At 41.4% G+C, this 19,823-nt stretch overlaps 2 protein-coding genes across 3 annotated transcripts; both read right to left on the bottom strand.

Annotated features, from left to right (window-relative positions):
• Window positions 1–500: 500 nt before the first annotated feature.
• mapk15 (mitogen-activated protein kinase 15) lies at window positions 501–11,281 on the bottom strand. 2 transcript variants are annotated; one of them, XM_056418114.1, is made up of 15 exons: window positions 11,080–11,281; window positions 10,757–10,926; window positions 9,198–9,296; window positions 8,891–8,920; window positions 8,299–8,389; window positions 7,736–7,866; window positions 6,565–6,728; window positions 5,817–5,956; window positions 5,683–5,740; window positions 3,353–3,490; window positions 3,033–3,138; window positions 2,629–2,929; window positions 2,098–2,228; window positions 1,779–1,931; window positions 501–1,612 (listed from the first exon to the last, which is right to left on the bottom strand). In XM_056418114.1, exons 2-15 carry the CDS (start codon window positions 10,838–10,840, stop codon window positions 1,418–1,420), a joined length of 1,821 nt encoding a protein of 606 aa, XP_056274089.1. In that variant the 5' UTR covers window positions 10,841–10,926; window positions 11,080–11,281; the 3' UTR covers window positions 501–1,417. The 2 variants fall into 2 exon arrangements, with proteins under 2 accessions (XP_056274089.1, XP_056274097.1); XM_056418122.1 differs by having other exon boundaries at window positions 1,836–1,931.
• Window positions 11,282–15,910: 4,629 nt separating this feature from the next.
• On the bottom strand, window positions 15,911–19,644 carry vps28 (VPS28 subunit of ESCRT-I). Its single transcript, XM_056413097.1, has 10 exons — window positions 19,612–19,644; window positions 18,487–18,550; window positions 18,349–18,377; window positions 18,157–18,194; window positions 17,965–18,054; window positions 17,754–17,859; window positions 17,557–17,658; window positions 17,310–17,363; window positions 17,140–17,231; window positions 15,911–16,772 (listed from the first exon to the last, which is right to left on the bottom strand). The coding sequence occupies exons 2-10, from the start codon at window positions 18,524–18,526 to the stop codon at window positions 16,652–16,654; spliced, it is 672 nt and encodes a 223-aa protein (XP_056269072.1). The 5' UTR covers window positions 18,527–18,550; window positions 19,612–19,644; the 3' UTR covers window positions 15,911–16,651.
• Between the last annotated feature and the right edge of the window lie 179 nt (window positions 19,645–19,823).

Raw genomic sequence — 19,823 nt, 5'->3', positions numbered from 1 at the left:
TCCAGAATGCATGACATTTTTGTTTTTTTAATTGCATTACAGAAAATAAAGAACTTTATCACAATATTCTAATTTTCTGAGACAGTCCTGTATGTGCAGTGAAAGGCTGTTCAGGCTGTACGAAATACTGCGATCGGAATATCCAGATTGTCGAGGGTTCTGCATGATGCAACACAACAGCACTGTACTTATTTTAAATGTAAGGTACTTGTAATAATAATAATACATTCATTTTATAAGGCGCCTTTCAAGGCACTCAAGGTTGTACTCAAGTATACCCATTTAAAGTTACTGTATTCAACATAACTACATTTATCCAAGATCAATAGTTACTGAATACTTTGCAGAATACAATTAATGCAGTTGAGATTATTATAGATGAATCAGGATAAACAAATAAAAAAGTTGATAAAAAAGTACTTTTTCCACCATCACTGATTACTTTACACTTCTACTTCACATTTCAGTGTCCTGGGTACAGACCTTTGAATCCACCCACGTCAAGTACTTTGTACTTTATTTATCTGACAGCTGTAGTTATGAAACTTTTCAGATTACAAATTTAGATATAAAAAAACATATAAATACAATAATTGTTTAAGACTAAACTAGTGATTTCCAGGCTTTTTTTTAGGCTTGCGAACTAAGGCCCCTCGACATGTCTCAGATGCCTATGCATTGTTAGCATTTCCACCAGAGAGATTTTCCTCTAGACTTCTAATTACCATCAATTTTGGAAAATATAAATACAAGTTTGAAACCCCAAAAGGTCAAAGTATAAAGAATTTGAAGTAAAAAGCAAGGATCTGAGAACTTCCACCTCTGTTAATTATTAAACTTTATGGTGGTTTATTGCCATACTCATCCATGTTGGTTCAACATTTTAAACTGGGTTCGGGAATGTTTTTCTTTCAGGAACAAGTAGGTTTATTGCTGCTGCATTCACATGAAAAACAATTAATTGTTGAATCATCAATTCAAACAGTTATTGCATATTTTACAATTGTCATGTGTCCATCAACAACCCACTGGCTTGATGTGCATACAATCGTTATCCTATAGCTCATTGGCTATAGATTACATGAAAAAGCATGTCTGGTTGGACCCTGCATTGGACCCCGGGGTAAAAGGTATTTTGTGAGCCTCTATTGACGCCCTGGCTGATAATTAGTTAAAACAAACATATTTAAGAATATTCAGCATGTGAATGTTTCATTTCAGATGATAATGTGCTCAAAGGTGCTCAATGGTAATCAGGCCTTTGGAAAATCTACAGCAACAGATATGTCTCCATATATACAATTTACAAGAGGTGCAACAGTCTTTTTTTCAGCTTGCTTTGTATCTAACATCCTTGTGCAAGGCACATCTTGTGTGGGTTCGTTCGGCCCCTTTGTTGTTGTTGACATGTCAGCCGTTACTGATTGTAAGGACGGCTCCGAAGCAGATTGTCTAGATCAGTCTTGTTGATGGTACCATAGGCTTGGGAATAGCTGCCAAGTTTGGCTCGGGGGTCGCCTGCAGCTGCCACATTACAGTTACTCTGAAATACTTTCCTGCTGAACCGAGTCGGTGACCGAGTCTCTCGAACCTGAGAGTTGGAGCGCTGGTTCTGCATGGGAAGAAACCAAAGTCACGAGAGCCATTCCATGTCAGCAAAGCCACACAGCTTTACAATGTATATCTTTATTCTAAATTGTCTCAAGCGTGTTAATAGCCGGAAATTGCATCCTGGCGTTATGTTGTATTCTACATGTCCAGAGAGGTTGCGTTCTAACCAAGCGTGCAGATGTGACGCATAGCCCAGAGGACAGGGATGGCTCATCCTTGCGTACCAGCAGGTTGTTCTGGGGTTGGTTCAGGGTCAAGGAGAAGGAGCGGTTATGGACAACAGGGGCTGAGCGGCCACGCTGGAGAATCTGGTCCATAGACTCGTGAGGGTAGGGATAAGAGACAGAGCAACTTACAGACCGAGCCACAATAACATCACGAGTAAGAGAGAATGCAAGAAAAAAGGATGTAAAAACGAAACAAGATGACATCACAGCTAGGGAAAACGAAACTGAACAGGAATTGGACTGAAGTGTGTCAGCTTACTACATTCGTGTTGGCGCCCTCTGTTGGTGATGCTGTTGCATCTCCATTACTCATCTGGGCCAGTAGTTTCCTGCTGGCTGCAGCAGAGGGGTAGTTATGAGGAGGACCAGCTGGACTCCGAACAAAACCATCTGAGTGGAGAAAAGAGTTTTTGTTTTCTACCTCCGAATTTTTGGATTTGAAATATTGATAATACACACGTGATAATGTTGTATAAAAAAATCCAGTGCCTCTCAAATAATTCTATATACACACACACAAGTACAGCTTATCTCTCTTTCTACCTCCATAAAACATATTTTGAATGAATCATAAACCAAATAAAAAGATACAAAACACACAATAAACGAAGCTAACTTCGATCGCATTATTTTCTTTTTTTTCCAAATGTTCTATAGGCTTAGATATTGTGATAATATACAAAACACTCAGGCCTATTTTTATTCTCTGTGTTGGGAATATATTTTGATCAGTTCCAAAAAGTATTATATTTCGATAACCAGCCCAGAATTTGTTTTTATTCAGACATACTTGGGGCATGTGTGATGGGGTTGTATGTGAGCTTTCCCAAGCAAGGGCTTGATAATGGACTCGTCTTCTCTACAGCAAGAGGAGTTGAGATGTTCACAGGCCCAGGTTTAGTGACTGTGTATGAAGGCTCGTGGTTTGTTTCTTCATGTTGTGTTTTCCCCTCGTGGTCTTCGTCCCCATCTGCTGCCGCTGCGCCCTTCTCTACTTTGTCCTTCACTTTGGGCTTCTCCGTGCTGCTGACACAGCCTACGTCTTTTGGCAGCCTTAGCACCCCCTGATTAGTTCTCCTCTCCAGTATCATCTGAGATAAAGAGGACACTTAGGTTTAACCTTGGTAATCAGGTCAAAAAATATTATTTCTGCAATACACTGCTCAGTAATCTAATTAATTGGGTTGTTTTTACCTCATAAAGTTGGTTGCGGTACTGAACAACAGATAATTGCACATTATCATCCACCGTTAGCACGACATCATAGTTAAGAGCTGGCTCCTTGGCTGGATTATGAAACCTGCAGAGACAGAAAACACAATTATGAATGTATCAAATATTGATGTCTTTAGACTTAATCTATGCAGCAACATATACAGAGGACTTCTTATACTGTTCACCTGAGCACACTAAAGAGAATAGAATAAAAAGACATCAATACAATGATGTTGCGGTTAGGGAAACCACAGTTACTAATCAATTAATTAATTGTAATTCTTGATTTAAAAAAATACCTGGCTACATATGGGTGCTGGAGCGCTTGCTCAGCAGTCAGCCGCTTGTCTGGGTTGAAAACTAGCAAAGCTCTCAACAGGTCCAGAGCATCAGGAGGCGCAGAAGGCTGGAGAAGATCCTTTAAAGGCACCTGTGGTCTGGTGAAGGAAGGAAGGGAGATGTTTAAAAGGGGACTTCAGAGATCTAGCATTACTCTGCTATCACAGAATTACATTTAAAGGGTACCTGTAGTGCAAAACAACAACGTGCTACATCCATTCGGCGCATCAAATAAATCATATTTACCCCGCTGCTATTGTCAACAAGTAACGCATAGCCCGAGGATTTACATTTCTTTGTCAAAATTCCGAATCCGTGGGCGCAGCCATTTTGCTAGTTATTTACTCCAGCTCAAAGCTAACTATGACGTAGAGTCGTTGAAAGGAATTCAGCCAATCCGGAGCCACTTCTACACGCGTTGCTTCTTGGGATAGATCGGTGGCCTCAAGAATTACACAATCTATATCAGGGGTGCTCAATACGTCGATCGCGGCGACCCGCCAGTCGATCGCGGCGTAGTATTGGTAGATCGCATGACATTAAAAAAAATTGGCCCGCCCCCCTGTCACTTTCTCTATAGCGCCACATTACAGCAGAAGCACGTCATTTCTGTCTCTACGTGTTGCGTTGACAGTCCTCTGCCCGCCGTCTCGTGCGCCGCGGAGCTCCCGACACCGGTTTGCGCGCATCGGGACGGACGGAGCAAAGAAAAAGTCACTAGCACCCCCGAACATGTCGGCCGATCATTGCATCAATGAAAGACATCTCCAGCGCTGGCTTATGCGCGATGTAGCTATCAAGCTCACTCTTTTGTGTGAAGCAGATGAGGTCTAATGACACTATATCAGGGCTCTCAAGTCTCACGCACTCCCGCCACACATCTAATTCCTCACGCTGAAAAAACCTCTCGGCTATTTAATGCTTGAATGCAGGGGTGCTCAATACGCCGATCGATTGTTGAGTAGAAATAGTCACTAGCACCCCCCCCCGTCGACAACTCTTTTCGGCTCGATGCCGGCGCGCGCAACAGTCAGCTGTATCGGGTGCTGATGGAAATCTCACGCTTGCCTGTCTTCAAAACTTGAGAGCCCTGCTATATCATCGGACATAAGTTCGTGCTCTTTACAACAAATGCACTCTATGTCTGTTTTCTGTGGCACACATTTCCCACAACTGCACCAAACGTCCGCCGACTTGCGTGCACGGTCCGCACGGTGAAGCATCTGGACCGGCGGTCCTTCGGCATCAACTTCATCAGAATCATCGCTATCATCGCTGTCACAATTCACTAAATGGGGATAGTCTGCTTTTAAAGGTTCAAACAAGTATCCAGTTGCTGAATCAGACAATCTTTCATCGTCCATATTCTCAATCTCTCAGCATTTGTTTGCGAGCGCTCGACGTTGTTTACATTGGTATCTGAACACATCCGCTGTGGCTGGCTGTCGATCTAGCAACGATGTGACGTCACACCACCCGCGACATATTCAAGCTCCAGTGCACTGTCGCATGTCGGATTTGAGGACTTTGAACAGCCTAAACTACGTATTGTTATTGAATACTGGACCGTCAGTGCATGAATACACTTTAGAAACACATTATCTTTTGATCTGGCTACATATTGTTTTGCACTACAGGTACCCTTTAAAGGATAACATTTTAGTTTAGTTTAGAGTTAAACATACATATATACAAACACTTTTCCTTTTAAAGTACAGACAGATATTTGCAGTTTACAAACTGTCTAAAGATTAGAAATATAGCAAGTCTAATTCTCTGCACTGCTCATATGCAACACTCCCTTTTCAACAAGGTGGTCTTTTAAAGCTGTCATTATAGTTCATGATTTCCCTTTCTCCACACTCATTACTGCTCCTGCTCTCTGAGCATGTAGTGTAATCAGGCCCACCTCCACTTGCAGGCTCTGATAACAGTCTTTCCAGTGGAGGACATTTGTTACATTTGTCACTCACAAAACTAGCTCTATGCCAGGAGTGACACGGTAAGAAAGAGGCCACGCATCACCAGCAACTGCGTACACTCTATATTTACAGTACATATTAACGAACTGTCTACCCTCTGTATTTGCATATTAAAAAACTGTCTACATTCTGTATTTGCATTAACAAAGTAATCCATGTGAGCTGACCGTGTGAAGTTCAACAGATGTATGGTTGGTTATTTATATTTACATAAATAAATAGGCTACACATACAAAAATAACCTATTTAATTGTTAACCTGTGCTATGTACTGTAGGAGTTTCAAAACATAAAACAAAATGTTCTTACTTCAGTAACATTCTCTGAATGACAGAGGATCCATATTCAGACTTGATTGCAAGAATATCTGAAAGTTAAATCACATTTAATTTATTAAAAACGATTAATGCAGGCCATTACTACAAGTAAAGTACTTTGATTACCTTCTGGGCTGGGGTGTGGTATGGCGATCATGATCTTCTCTATTTGATTAATGGTGGACGTCCCGGGGAACAGGGCTTTTCCAAGCAGCATCTCTCCCAGGATACAGCCGAGGCTCCACATGTCCACACCTTTAGTGTACCTTTGGACGAGATGTACTCCTCTTATGGAACACTCACAACTTACTTTCTACAGGATTCCGTCCCTTGAATTAAGATGTTTTAACCCTCCTGTTACCTTTGGGTCAATTTGACCCCATTCAATGTTTAACCCTCCTGTTACCTTTATATTTACTGACATATTTTACCCATGGGGTCAATTTGACCCCAGCAATTAAAACCTCCAGAAAATTATTAGAATTAATATTGTTTTCCAAGTTTAAGTGTGAGGTGCTTTATGTTTGTTTGTTGACTACCTAAATAGCCCTTTAAATATATAAAAAAGTTGATATTTCTTATATGTTTGACACAGTGAAAAACAGCCTGGGGTCAAATTGACCCGAAAGAACACCGACATTAAACATTGAATGGGGTCAAATTGACCCTAAAGGTAACAGGAGGGTTAAACATTGAATGGGGTCAAATTGACCCTAAGGTAACAGGAGGGTTAAACATTGAATGGGGTCAAATTGACCCTAAGGTAACAGGAGGGTCACCTTCTCCATCATTGTTAAATCAACTGCTGTGAAGAAAAAGCGCCACAAGAAGACGTGGTACAGATACTGACTAACAGATGCACAGCAGGTGATACCTCGTGGATCCCAGCAGGATCTCAGGAGCTCGGTACCACCGCGTGGCCACGTACTCCGTCAGTGCCGGATTCCCACTGTCCTCTTGGATATGATTGAGGGATCTGGCCAGGCCAAAATCACACAGCTTGACTACACAGTCAGTGTCCAGCAGTACATTAGATGGCTGTGGGAAACCGACAAGAGAAACACTCTTCACAGGGAAAATAATAGTCTGTGTTTTCACAGAAATCGAGCATCTCGACCGAGGTATGAAAACAGAAATCACAAACAAACAGTGAAAAGAGGTGGAACAATAGTGAAGGAGGGAAGGATTTCTAGTCTCTTGGATTAGAGGCCATTTTGTGTAGCCATGTCAGGTGTTAGTGAATGCAATTGCATGAAACAGTATTTTGTACAACGTTGCTTAGATTTACATTAGAACTGATACAACTAGAACGGGCACTCGGTAGAGCGCATACCTTCGCCGCAGCCACATTTTGGCCTTTTCATGACCTTGACCTTTGAGACGATCGATCCCAAAATCTAATCAAATGGTCCCCGGATAATAACCAATCATCCCACCAAATTTCATGCGATTCAAAGAAGATGTTGACCTTTTCATGACCTTGACATTTGACCCGATCGATCCCAAAATCTAATCAAATGGTCCCCGGATAATAACCAATCATCCCACCAAATTTCATGCGATTCGGTTTAATACTTTTTGACTTATGCGAATTAAACGCACGCACGCACGCATACAAATACACGGCGATCAAAACATTACCTTCCGCATTTTCAATATGAAAGTAATTAACATCTGTATGGGTTTTATATCAGCATAGACTGAAACGCTTTATGCTTTGGACTGTTGGTCGACCAAAGCAAACAATTTGAAGAGGTCAACTTGAGCTTTAGAAAGAACTTTTCAATATTTTAAAATATCAAAAAACAAACAATTACTTAATTATTTGGGAAAGTAAAGAGCAACCACAAACAAAGATACAGGACATCATGAACTTGTGATACTGTGAAGATATAAGTCCAATGACAGTATTTAAGTTGGTTTTCTTTAAATCAAAATAAAGACCTTTTTTTTACTGCAACATGTTTTAGGTTCCCAAAACATATACTGTGAATACTAATACATGTATAAATGGACTAACGCTTAGTACTGTCCACCAGGCTTACCTTTTGGTCCCTGTGGATAACATTTCCTGAATGCAGGTATTTGATGGCTTTGAGGAGCTGGTACATCACATAACGTTTGTGGATGTCCTTCAGCAGGGAGCCTTTCTTTATCACTGCATGCAGGTCGGTATCTGGTACAAGGAAGAACATTTGTATCATGATTACATGACCGTTGCAGTAACTTCTACCAATGATTCAATCGTCATCAGTTATTTGTGAGTTTTGGCAGAGAGCTGCTGAACTCATGATCCTCCATAATTTTAACCGAGTTCCAAAAATAAAAATGCCAGAAAGAAATAGTAGAGGTCTGCAATGGATGCTGGTGTACAGTCATGGATTGGACTGCAGAGAGGGTGAGGCCAATCTGTGGACTCAGCAGTAAAGACAGTGCAGCCAGCTGAATGACGCACACACACACGCACACACGCACATGCACACACACAAAAAATCTAAACTGCTAAGAATCACTGCAGCCATACTCTTCACCATAGTGATGTGTCATAGCTGATTAACGATTATTTTTTCTAGCTATGTCTGTGTCCAAAAAACCTCCAAACACTTACCCATATATTCAAATATGAGGTATATGTCTTTATCATTTTGAGCTCTGACAACATTTAGAAGTTTGACAATGTTGGGATGATCTCCAAACTCCTGAAAACAGAATTTAGATTTTTAGTAACAGAAACCATACAGATAGAAAGCCCATAATGACTGGCAGGTATTGTGTAAATGTTGTTTAAACAGAAGGGAATGTTTTAAGAGAGATTACATAATGGTCACTATAAACCCTATTACGGTACTAGAACACGTCAGAGGACGATAGCTGATTAGGGGGAAGAGGCATAGTTTAAGGTCACATAACTGTAGGTCAGCAGATTAATAATCAAACAGGAATATGTTGATAACAAGCCACGTTAGACAGGCACATTGTTGCATTGTCAATCTCTTTCAAGGTAATAATAATAATGTTTAAATTTGTAACTATACATTTTTCAACACACTGTACCAGGAGTGTCGTTGCTCAATGGCTCAAACTGAACAGCTGCAAAATTGGTGAAGAAACCTTTCCAGCATGTGTATAAAGGGATGGGGAAGAAAAAGTCACGGAGAAAGTCTGTTGATATTAGCTTTAAACACAACTATTATCGTTACCTGGAGGAACATGATTTCCCTGAACGTCCGCTGAAAAGGGAATAAAACAAATTACAATTTAGATATGAAATCTGCAACCAACACACAGCCATAAACTAGGCACACACAAGCCTCTAGTTCTGTTTAATCATTACCCAAACTCATCTTGCTATTGAAACAGGAAAGGGAGCCAAATTGGGAAACACTTCGACAATTATCAGAAAAAGGAAAAAAACAAATTTGCAACACAAGACTATTTGAATAAAGTTAACAGGAAACAATAATGACTTTACTTCATTGTCACATAGCGGACACATCAAGCACTCACCTGGGCATCTGTCCTGTTCCTGAAGGCATCAAAGATCTTCTTCACAGCCACAATCTCGCCTGTCTGTCTGTCAACTGCTTTCCATACGATGCCATAAGCCTGAGAGAGATACAACATACAGGTCACACATCAGGTCAACCCTTCTCCATGCAATAGCTGGCTTATATTCTGTGATGTATTTATATAATTTGTACTGCAGGATGTCAACCACGCTCAAAAATATTGAAAACTAAATTAGGAAAACACTAGTGTCAGGGCTGTAGCAGGAATTCAGAAATACTAAAGGTAATAAGTCAATGCAGCCGATCCATCTCCAGATAAAGATCTGAAATTTAGCAACATTTTCAATAATTTTTAGTATTCTTTTTGTTTAATTTATTCAGCTGTTATTTCTTTTTCCATATTAATTTTAAATAGTTGTATTCCCAGGAGGTTGTCTAAATGGTTGTATTGTTCCTTTGCATAAGAATGTCTGATATAAGGATCAAGATAGTATGTGCCTTTCATGTGTGCAGTATGTGTAACTTTTAATCCCAAATAAAACAAACTGCACTTCTGAGCACCATATTCCTATTAGAAAAGGTGAAGACATGACATATGCGTCCTCAATGGTAGCTCATCCCAACAGGGAAGGGAGAGTCAGGGTGCTGATGAAGGCGGTGAAGTCAAGCATAACAAAGGCAGCAGTGAGGCAGGTCATCAGAGCACACTGTCACTGGAGGCAGTGGATCGGATTCACACGGCCCTGTTGTGCATCAGGTGGCTTTTGTATCTGTCAATTAAACCCCAATTTCAAAAAAAGACACAGCGATTTCTTCAGAATAATGTAGCTTCTTTTCTGCCGTAAGAGCACTTTATGACTCTTTCAAGTAAATTAGCACAGTGCTGCTCATTATGCTTCGGCTCACTAAAGCAACACTGCATATGGTGCCTTTAGCACATAACTCAACTGTAAACAGGTTAAACAAATGTATAACATGAGTCACAGGCCCTCAGGTATGTCTAGTTAGCCAATATGACGTGTCCCGTGGCAATTACCACCTGGCTATTGCAAACAGAGCAGCAATTTGTGAGTCTCTGTGGATAGTCAATGGAAAGAAACCATGCTGTTTTTAGTTCTGTGGCAACCATACAGTGGAGAGAAAAACAAAGGGGTTTAGGCTCTAAAAGGAGCAAGTGTCCTTATACCTCAGCTGATCTGCAAAGCAATAGTTTGTCCTGCCAAAGTAAATAAATCCTTGCTTATAACCCTGTTATTTAGGACCTTAAGTCTGGATAATTTCTGGAATTTTTCTTAAGGCTAAAGTACATGGGGGCTTATAGATGTGGCCAACATTAAGGTACAGATAGAGCAACTATTGATGTAAAGAAAGGTGTTTGTCAAAACAGCTTCGAAACTGTTTAGTAACTCACAAACTGTGTGCAAATGGGGATTCCTGCTAAAGGCCCCGAAAGGAGCTTTGTTATGATTGTGATTATATTGTATACTGTATAGCCTGGGATAAATTAGCTTCCATGTCCATGAAATCCAGTAAATGAAGAGACAAAAGGTCACTCACCCCCTTTCCGAGTCTCTTCTTGATTTCATACTTCAGAGAAATGTGGTCCTCCACCTCAGACACGTTTGTAGATTTTTTGCTCATGTTGTTTAAAATAGTACGCTCCTCTGCTTAGAAATCATCACCATATCCTTTGAATATTTCTCAAAGAGATCAGTGGTCTTGAGTTTCTGGAAGACATGAAAACTATTGGTAGAAATGACTGAATTGTGGAGACACGTCCGTCAGAAATGTAGCTTCAAATTGGAAGATCTACAGGAAGATCATTTGCAAGAAAATACATGATAGCAAAAGACGAGACTTTCTGTAGTATTGAGTCTTACCTGGCAACACGCACGCCAACTAGTAGACAGCGATGAGTAGCGTCGCGTAAGCGTTAGTCTGATGTTCAATCCATGGCCGTGGAGAAGCAGCTGGTTCGCTTTTATTAAATTGAGTTACTGTAAACATGCACTCTGTTCACCAGCACTGTACTCACTGGTTGTTTGTCATGCTGATACTCCCACAGACAGACACACACACACTTACTTACTCGCTCGCTCACTCACTGGCTCGCGCACACTGCCCCTGCTGCAAAGAGTCCATCCGGAGTTGTGTCATTACTTGTCGCCCTGGTAACAAACAGGCGGCCGCCTGGTCCTTAAAGGAGCCGCAGCACAAACACTTCCTGATCACAAGGATGCAGCAGCGGAATTGAGACACATCTACTGATGGGCATCATGGTGTTGGTCAAGCCCTCCTTTTTAATTGTACACATTGATATTTTGTGGCCTCCTTTAAAATGTTCCAAATTATATGAAGTTCCTCTTTTCTGTTTGATGGATGTTTTAATTTAATTTAAATGTAATCTACACTTTATTGTATCGATCCCAGTGGGGAAATTCTTCTCTGCATTTGACCCATCCTTAGTTATTAAGGAGCAGTGGGCTGCAGTGAAGCACCTAGGGAGCAACTGGGGGTTTAGTGTCTTGCTCAAGGACACTTCAACATGCAAAATCTATGGGGATTGAACCAGCTACCTTGTGGTTGTGAGTTACGGAACAAGTTCAACCACTGTCCCCATGAACTATAGCCACCCTAATGGTAGTTCTGCAGCAAACAGGGACTACTCCCCACAAGCCAATATAAACATAAAAGGTGAGTTGACTCTTTCAGTGATCAACACTGGCTAACCCACACATATCACATTTAACTACAGAGAGGAAACAGGCTGACCACTTGAATGAGCAATGTGTCAGTTTCAGGGCAGATGGTGCCAATGTCACTTGCCTATTAATAATAATAATAACCTTCAATTTTATATAGAGCTTCTCTAAATACCCGAAGTCGCTTACAGAGTCCAGTAAAAAGATGCTATCCATGACAAAGATGTAAAACTCAAAACATGTGGAATGATGCTGTAAACCATACATTTAAGGCCAGCATATTCATCAACTTGGACATATAGCATTGCATTTGCTTGTTTAACATGAGCAAATGAGCAGAGGAGATTTACAAAGATACAACTGTAAATCCTCCACCTCCCCAGTCACCCAGGGTGTCCCCTAAGGTTCTGTGCTTGGTCCCCTCCTCTTCATCATTTACATCCTTCCCCTTCCCCACATCACCAAAACTGCCTTCTTTCACCTCAGGAACATTGCACACCTTCAGCCCCCCCTGTCCTCTGCCACTATTCTCATCCATGTCCTCATAACCTCCAGACTTGATTACTGCAACACCATCCTCTTTGGCTCTCCCAAAAAAATGATTGCTCCTTGTCTTTCTATTTAGTTTTGTTCTGTTTGTCTATGCCTTATGTAAAGTGTCTTTGAGTGTCGTCTAAAGTCCTTTGACAATCTTTATCTTTAGTTTGTTACAATAGGCTCAATGGTTCTGCAGAAGTAGATTGAATTGGACACAACTAGCAATATCTTTGGTGTTATCCTGGATTTTCATGACCAAAACACAATATTATTCCACTTATTTCCAACCTGATTTTAGCACATGAAAATAGCAAAAACATAAAGCAAACCCACCCAAGAGACATAGGCAAATACAAGAGGGATGAACCCCTTTTTTACTGACCCTAATACAGAGTATGATTGTCCAGCAGACTTCAGGCATTCCTCATTAAACAAATAAGGAAACAAAATAACCCCTAAATATTTGAGCACAGTGTAAGGCCTTTTGAGTCAATTAAACTATTGTGAAATGTATTGTTGCAAAGTGGTGTGGAGTTTTCTTGATTTCATCAATCTTTGATTTTGCCAAACATCAATTTGCTTTTGGGCAGCTTTGAAAGATGCATGTTCCTTCAGAATTCGTAAAAAAATATATTCAGAGTTACTAAAATGATATCACTTTTTTACTTGAATGAACAGTCTCAGGCTTGAAAAAGTGGATGATGTATTTGTGGATGGGAACATGGATGATGTATTTTTTATGGCAATGCATTGGAGACTTAACAACGGGAAGCAATTGACAGTATTATAAAAATGAAGGACACCTGTGTATCACAATGAACCCAGACCCATTACCACCACCTGTTTTCAATCAATTCCTGACTGTGAGTTGCTGTCCAAACAACTTAAAATAGTCGGTCCTATGTTTTCTTTCACTGCACAACTGTGGAAGGAAGACAGACAGTTGGTATTTTTGGGGCAGCGCAAGTCAGATAGAGGCATTTCAATTTGAACTCATTTCTGACTGAAGTCATGGGACTTGTACTACGGTAGGCCTAACTTTGAAGTGATGCTTTCTATGACCAACATTATACATTTAGAATTGTTTTAAATAACTGAGGATTGTTTGAAACTGGCTTTTTTTTTTAGTGTGGTGCTGCTATTGCTGCTTTTTATTGGAGGACTTCAGGCACGCTATAAATGTAAGACTATAAAGGTTACAATCACACTCATAATTCAATATTTTTTTTTAATTGATCTTGTTTATTGGTGCTTTTTATCAACAGCTTCCGATTCTGGCTTTGAGCCTGTTACAAAGGACATAAGCTACAAGCCTCAGGGTCCCCTCAAATGGCCCAGAGCACAGGTCCCTGGCTACCTGTCCAAGCATCGCCCGGAGCCCCAACAATCTCGCCACCAGCCTCAGCCCAAACCTCAGCCTGTGTCTCAGCAGCCTCACCCCCAGTCCAAACCTCAGGCCAGTCCACAGCAGCTTCGCTACCAGCAGTCTCGCTATCGGCCTCAGCCCAAACCTCAGCCCATTGTCCAGCAGCCTCGCTACCAGGCCAAACCTCAGCCCATTGCCCAGCAGCCTCGCTACCAGGCCAAACCTCAGCTTAGTCTCCAGCAGCCTCGCTACCAGGCCAAACCTCAGCTTAGTCTCCAGCAGCCTCGCTACCAGGCCAAACCTCAGCCCATTGTCCAGCAGCCTCGCTACCCACCCAAACCTCAGCCCATTGTCCAGCAGCCTCGCTACCCACCCAAACCTCAGCCCATTGTCCAGCAGCCTCGCTACCCACCCAAACCTCAGCCCATTGTCCAGCAGCCTCGCTACCCGCCCAAACCTCAGCCCGGTCCACAGCAGCCTCGCCACCAGGCCCAGCCTCAGCCAGGCTACCAGCCTAAGCCTCAGCCCGGTCCCCAGCCTAAACCTCAGTCCGGCTACCAGGCCCTGCCCAAACATCAGCCCGGTCCCCATCAACTTCGCTACCAGGCCCAGCCTAAACCGCAGCCTGGCTACCAGTCCCAGCCTAAACCTGAGCCTCTCTACCAGGCCCAGCCTAAACCTCAGCCTCTCTACCAGGCCCAGCCTAAACCGCAGCCTTTCTACCAGCCCCAGCAGCTTCGCTACCAGGCCCAGCCTAAACCTCAGCCTCTCTACCAGTCCCAGCCTAAACCTGAGCCTCTCTACCAGGCCCAGCCTAAACCTCAGCCTCTCTACCAGTCCCAGCCTAAACCTCAGCCTCTCTACCAGGCCCAGCCTAAACCTCAGCCTCTCTACCAGGCCCAGCCTAAACCTCAGCCTCTCTACCAGTCCCAGCCTAAACCTCAGCCTCTCTACCAGTCCCAGCCTAAACCTCAGCCTCTCTACCAGTCCCAGCCTAAACCTCAGCCTCTCTACCAGGCCCAGCCTAAACCTCAGCCTCTCTACCAGCCCCAGCCTAAACCTCAGCCTCTCTACCAGTCCCAGCCTAAACCTCAGCCTCGCTTCCAGCCCCAGCAGCCTCTCTACCAGCCCCAGCCTAAACCTCAGCCTCTCTACCAGTCCCAGCCTAAACCTCAGCCTCTCTACCAGTCCCAGCCTCGCTACCAGCCCCAGCAGACTCGCCGTCAGCCTCAGCCCTACCAACCTCAGCCCCAGGGTCCCAACGACCAGCCAATTGGAGCTCGTCTTCCTGCCAAGACTGGAGCCTAGCACAGGTTGGGTTTCCATGTCAGTAAAATGTCATTGTAGCTAATTTGCTGCTTATAATGTTGTGTTTTCATTTTTAGAATGAGTGGGACCCATTTCAACTCTCAGTAAAGGGAGCTCAAGTTACAACTGAAGGGTAAGCCAGTTCCTGCTAATGTAATGGATAACCCTATTCTGCCCTGATGTCGGCTTACTGCCACTTGAGGTTTGAAAGCACTTTTCTTTCTGACCTTTCATTTCAGATCTCATGGGCTTCGTTGACTTGCTTCATGTATCCCGTCTTTGGAAAAATAAAATGAATTGGTTTGGAAATCAACTTTTGTGTACATAAAGTTTCTCTGAAAGTTCTTGGTGGCTATGAGTGGGTGCTTATACCTGTTGGTATGGCTTAACAAGCCAATCCAGCAAGAGACTTGCCACTATTCCGCTTGACAGTGGTGGTATTGTGTAAATAACTGAAATGGTGCCAAAGTGAAAACCTGTGACTAGTCCTACAAGGCTGCTAACAATGGAGGCGTTGCTAATGTTATGGAAACTTGTTCAAATCGCAAGACTTGAAATGATGCATGCAACAAATTTAGTGATGAGGGATCTGAATAAAGTTAAAGAATGCATGATTTAGTTAAACTTGTTACATTGAGCGCTGCATTAGGGTGGAACAAGGAATTCAGTTTAAGCAAAAGTAACTTTGCCTCAGGAAAAGGGCTGGAAGTTGGACAATTAAACCCAGGGCAGTTGAACAAGACTACGACAAGAGAATAGGAAAGAAAACAAATGGGCTCTTACTCTGGGAAAACAACGTTGGAGGTAGATTATTCTTTATTTCTAAAGTTACATTTAAAGAATCAACTATTTACAACTCTTAATATGCCGCGTGTATGCATCACTTTCACCCACCTAGTGACCAAAGCCCCACTAAAGGAAAATGTATTGTTGAAATGTACACTATTCACCAGTTTTAATATGATTTTAAAGTGCAGTTAAATCCAAGTTCAAATTTCAGTTGCATTCATTTTCCATGAACTCTATAGCAGGATTCTACAGGTAATGTGAGAATTTCTTGCAGCATAATTTAAACCCAAATGACAAGGAATTTGATCCCAAACAAGCTATTGCAACCTTATATGCAGACTTTGCCCAATATTGTATCATGGCTCTTTGTTGTGCACTGAAAAACCTAAGTATAAAATTACTTTATTGATTATTACATACAAAGTTAGAAGTAAACTGTCACGGGCAGAATAGAATAAACAGCCAATGTTAAAAGATTATCACACAAGTTGAAATAGAAAAGAGGCCAATAGCGTCTCGCATCACAGGGTGACCCCGGTGTGCACGGCTGCATGATGTACCAGACAGTGGAGTATACAAGGCGGTGAAGTTTAAATAGTTAACATGAATAAAGGACATGTGAATCGGATGAATAATTGGATCGATATGAGAACCTGTACAGATATAAAGCCACTCCCTGACAATAACCAGAAGGAGAAAGAGTGTTTTTTTTTAATACTAAATAGAGAGTCAAAATTTCAGACGGGTGCTTCAGGAGGAGTGGAGGAAGCGGTTGAAGGCATTGTAGGCTGACTCGAGATCAAATAGCATCTGGCGCACCTGGTTATCATCCAACTCGTCTGAGGCGGACATGCTGCTGAGGGTGGTCAACCTGGTGAGAAAGTAAATCAAGGGAGACAACAGTTATGGCAAAACTGTTACGATTTATTGACAGACTGCCAAGTATCAATCTCGGAACCAATTTACATTAAAAAAAACAATATATTTAACCAAGACTCCCTCTTAAGAAAGTTAGAATTATATAAAAAAAGAAATAAGGTAGCAAGATTGTTCAAGTTTGAACATGGACACATAAACCAAGCTTTTGCCATACTAATATACCACATACCCATAAGAAATAGTCACCAGTACATTCATCTAAAAAGTACACGTGTGTTACTGTGACTAAAGTAGCGCTTAGCATCTACTATGGCTAAAGAATATAAACAATGTTAACTGGGTTGCCCAGTGTAACTAACCAGAGGCTGACTTTGTCCGTAGCCTCTGAGTCTGGAGGCATGTTGCTCATTCTGTTCATGGTTTCCATTAATTCCCTCAGGTCTGGCTGGATCTGGAACGACACAAAATAATCCATTAAGCAGTTGTTCTAAGTCTGTTTCTTGTTTAAGTGTTACACTTTTTAATTTACCTCATCCATGGCCCTGATCTCCAGTCTCAGCTTGTCCATCACAGTGATGAAGAGCTGGAAGAAAAAGTGATGAACATGAGACAGTGCTCACACATACGTTACCACTTCCTCAATCACCAACAAGAAATATAAAACTGAACACTAATTCATTTCATAAAAATGACAATTTTTTATTCTGGCACATGCCCAAAATAAGCCTCCTGTTTGTGCTGACTGTTAAATTTGTTGGGGAGGAAAGAGGACGTACAGAAACTATATCTGCAATGCAGCGGTTGAGGTTCCCTTTGTCATCCTTGATAGTGATTGGCCGATCCTCCTTAATCCTTTCCATGGCTAGTGGGCAGTCGAGCTAGGAAACAAAATGACAAGAGTAAGATCCTTACTAAGAACTGGTAGAACACTTTTATGGCTCATTTGTGAAAATGTTCAAAACAAAGAACTCACTCTATATTTCCTGCAGAAATCGTCGATGGAGCCTACATCGGAGCCCTGAACCTGTTTGAAAGCAGCCTTATACTGAACCAACAGCCTGGAACAGGAAGCAGTGTACCTGAAATAGACAACTCCTGCACATTAATTAAACATATCGAATTAAAGTCACAGCAGTAATTGCTGTTCATCGTTTGAACTAAATCAAACTCTAAGTATAACTCACTCATTCGGTGTGACACAATCTTTGATGTAAGCCTTCTCCAGGGCCTGAATAGTCTTGACAACTGCAAACAACTCAGCCATGTTGTCATACCTTCAGAAAAAGGGTTAACAATGAGATGAACACAAACCACATTATTGATTTCTGGTTTCCTCTGTGTTTATATTAGGCTAGTAATATATATCACACACTTACTTCTCTCGTTCTCTTGCATTCTTGTATAATTTCACCTCCTGAAAAAACATGATTTATGTTGAAGCGGCTAAGGGGAATAATGCATATTTCTGATTGAAACAGACAGATAATTGTAATAGCATTACTGATTGTGTTTCTTTTAGTTGTATTACACATTTTGTTTGCTGAGCATCACACAGTTTTTTCATTTACCTCATATAACTCAGGCTTATTGGCTGGAACTGTGGAAAAAAAGCAAATACATACTTTGAGTAACATTAACTCTAATTTACTGTTAAAAAAACGTTTCAATACCTAATTTGCATATTAGATTTATTCAAAAAGGCTTACCTCCTCCCACACCTCCTGTAACTGGTATCCCATGGAACATGATGCTGATATATCCAAACTTGATCTGAAAAAGATTTAAGTTATGGACTGCTAGTTGTGACCAAGCCAGAGTCTTGAGAAGATGAGCTTCTTTTTGCTATTATGGATGTGTGTCGATAGACCAGATCCTCAGGCGAGGTGCAAGCCCTGTACTAGCGTAATAAAACTTGTATGAAGTTAAACATAAACCTATCGGAAAGAATAGTATAAGCACAATTGTACACAGCATGTGTCAAATATATAATACGAGTGGCTATTGTTTAGGCCATAAGAGATGCAACAGTATTAAGATGGCTTGCTGAAATTGGGAAAACCCCAAAAAGTGTTCAGACATTTCCAACTTCAACGGATAAAGTGCCGCACTGTAGCCTCATTTGCCAAGTACTCATTCAGTCATCACTCTGTGAGTGAGTCGCTAGACTCTACAGTCATTGGAGCTTTGCTCCTTTAGATTTCATCGAGGTTTGTCATTAATTCACCATTCTCTAAAGGCGACGCGTTCACTTTAACTTGTTAAGTGGGTCAAGGGACTCAGAACCTGGCTTGTCGTAAAACATCACACAATCGTCAATTGTAACGTTATACAGACATAAAATCATCTCATAAACGCAACAGTTATTTATTGAATAAATGCGTTACGGTATTTATTCAAGCATACGAAAAAACATGGGAAGAATGTATGACATCTGTTAATGGAATTCGCCGTTTTAGGCCTTCGCGTTATTAACACATATTAAATGCAATTTTTTTAAAATACTCTTAAAACCCCGCGCCTACCATGATAGAAGTTAAAAGATTGAACACCTTACTATGGAATCGATGACGTTTTCGATTCACGGAGAAGTGAAGAAAACCCTTCAGTTTCGATTTCTTGTTTTGCCGAACTAAGCTAGCTAGCCCGAAGTTAGCTGTAGATGCTAACACTGAAGCGCTTCCTTCATGATTTATAATAACTGTGCCACACAGGGAACTGTTTTTAACACTAACGGTGGTATTAGTGACCAGTAATGTACTAACAGGTAGAACACAGGCAAAATGTTTCAATATCAGTGTTTAATAAACGAAATTAAAAGACAATCTACCTACCCTTCGGCAAACTGCTGTGACGTCGATGTAAACACACCTTTCTGTAAGGACCCATAGACGTCAAAATATTAGGTGACTATTGTGCCTCACTAGAAATGTACATACTTTGCGATTTGTACCTGCATATGAACGTAAGTAACGTTAGTTTTACATTATGCTCTGTTTAACACATATTTTGAAGGACTTGTTGCAGTAAACAATGAGTAAAAACA

The sequence above is a fragment of the Pseudoliparis swirei genome, chromosome 1 (assembly GCF_029220125.1).
Source record: "Pseudoliparis swirei isolate HS2019 ecotype Mariana Trench chromosome 1, NWPU_hadal_v1, whole genome shotgun sequence".
Classification (NCBI taxonomy): domain Eukaryota; kingdom Metazoa; phylum Chordata; class Actinopteri; order Perciformes; family Liparidae; genus Pseudoliparis; species Pseudoliparis swirei.
Note: the sequence above shows the minus strand (reverse complement) of the source record. Positions and strands in the feature narration are given on the sequence as shown.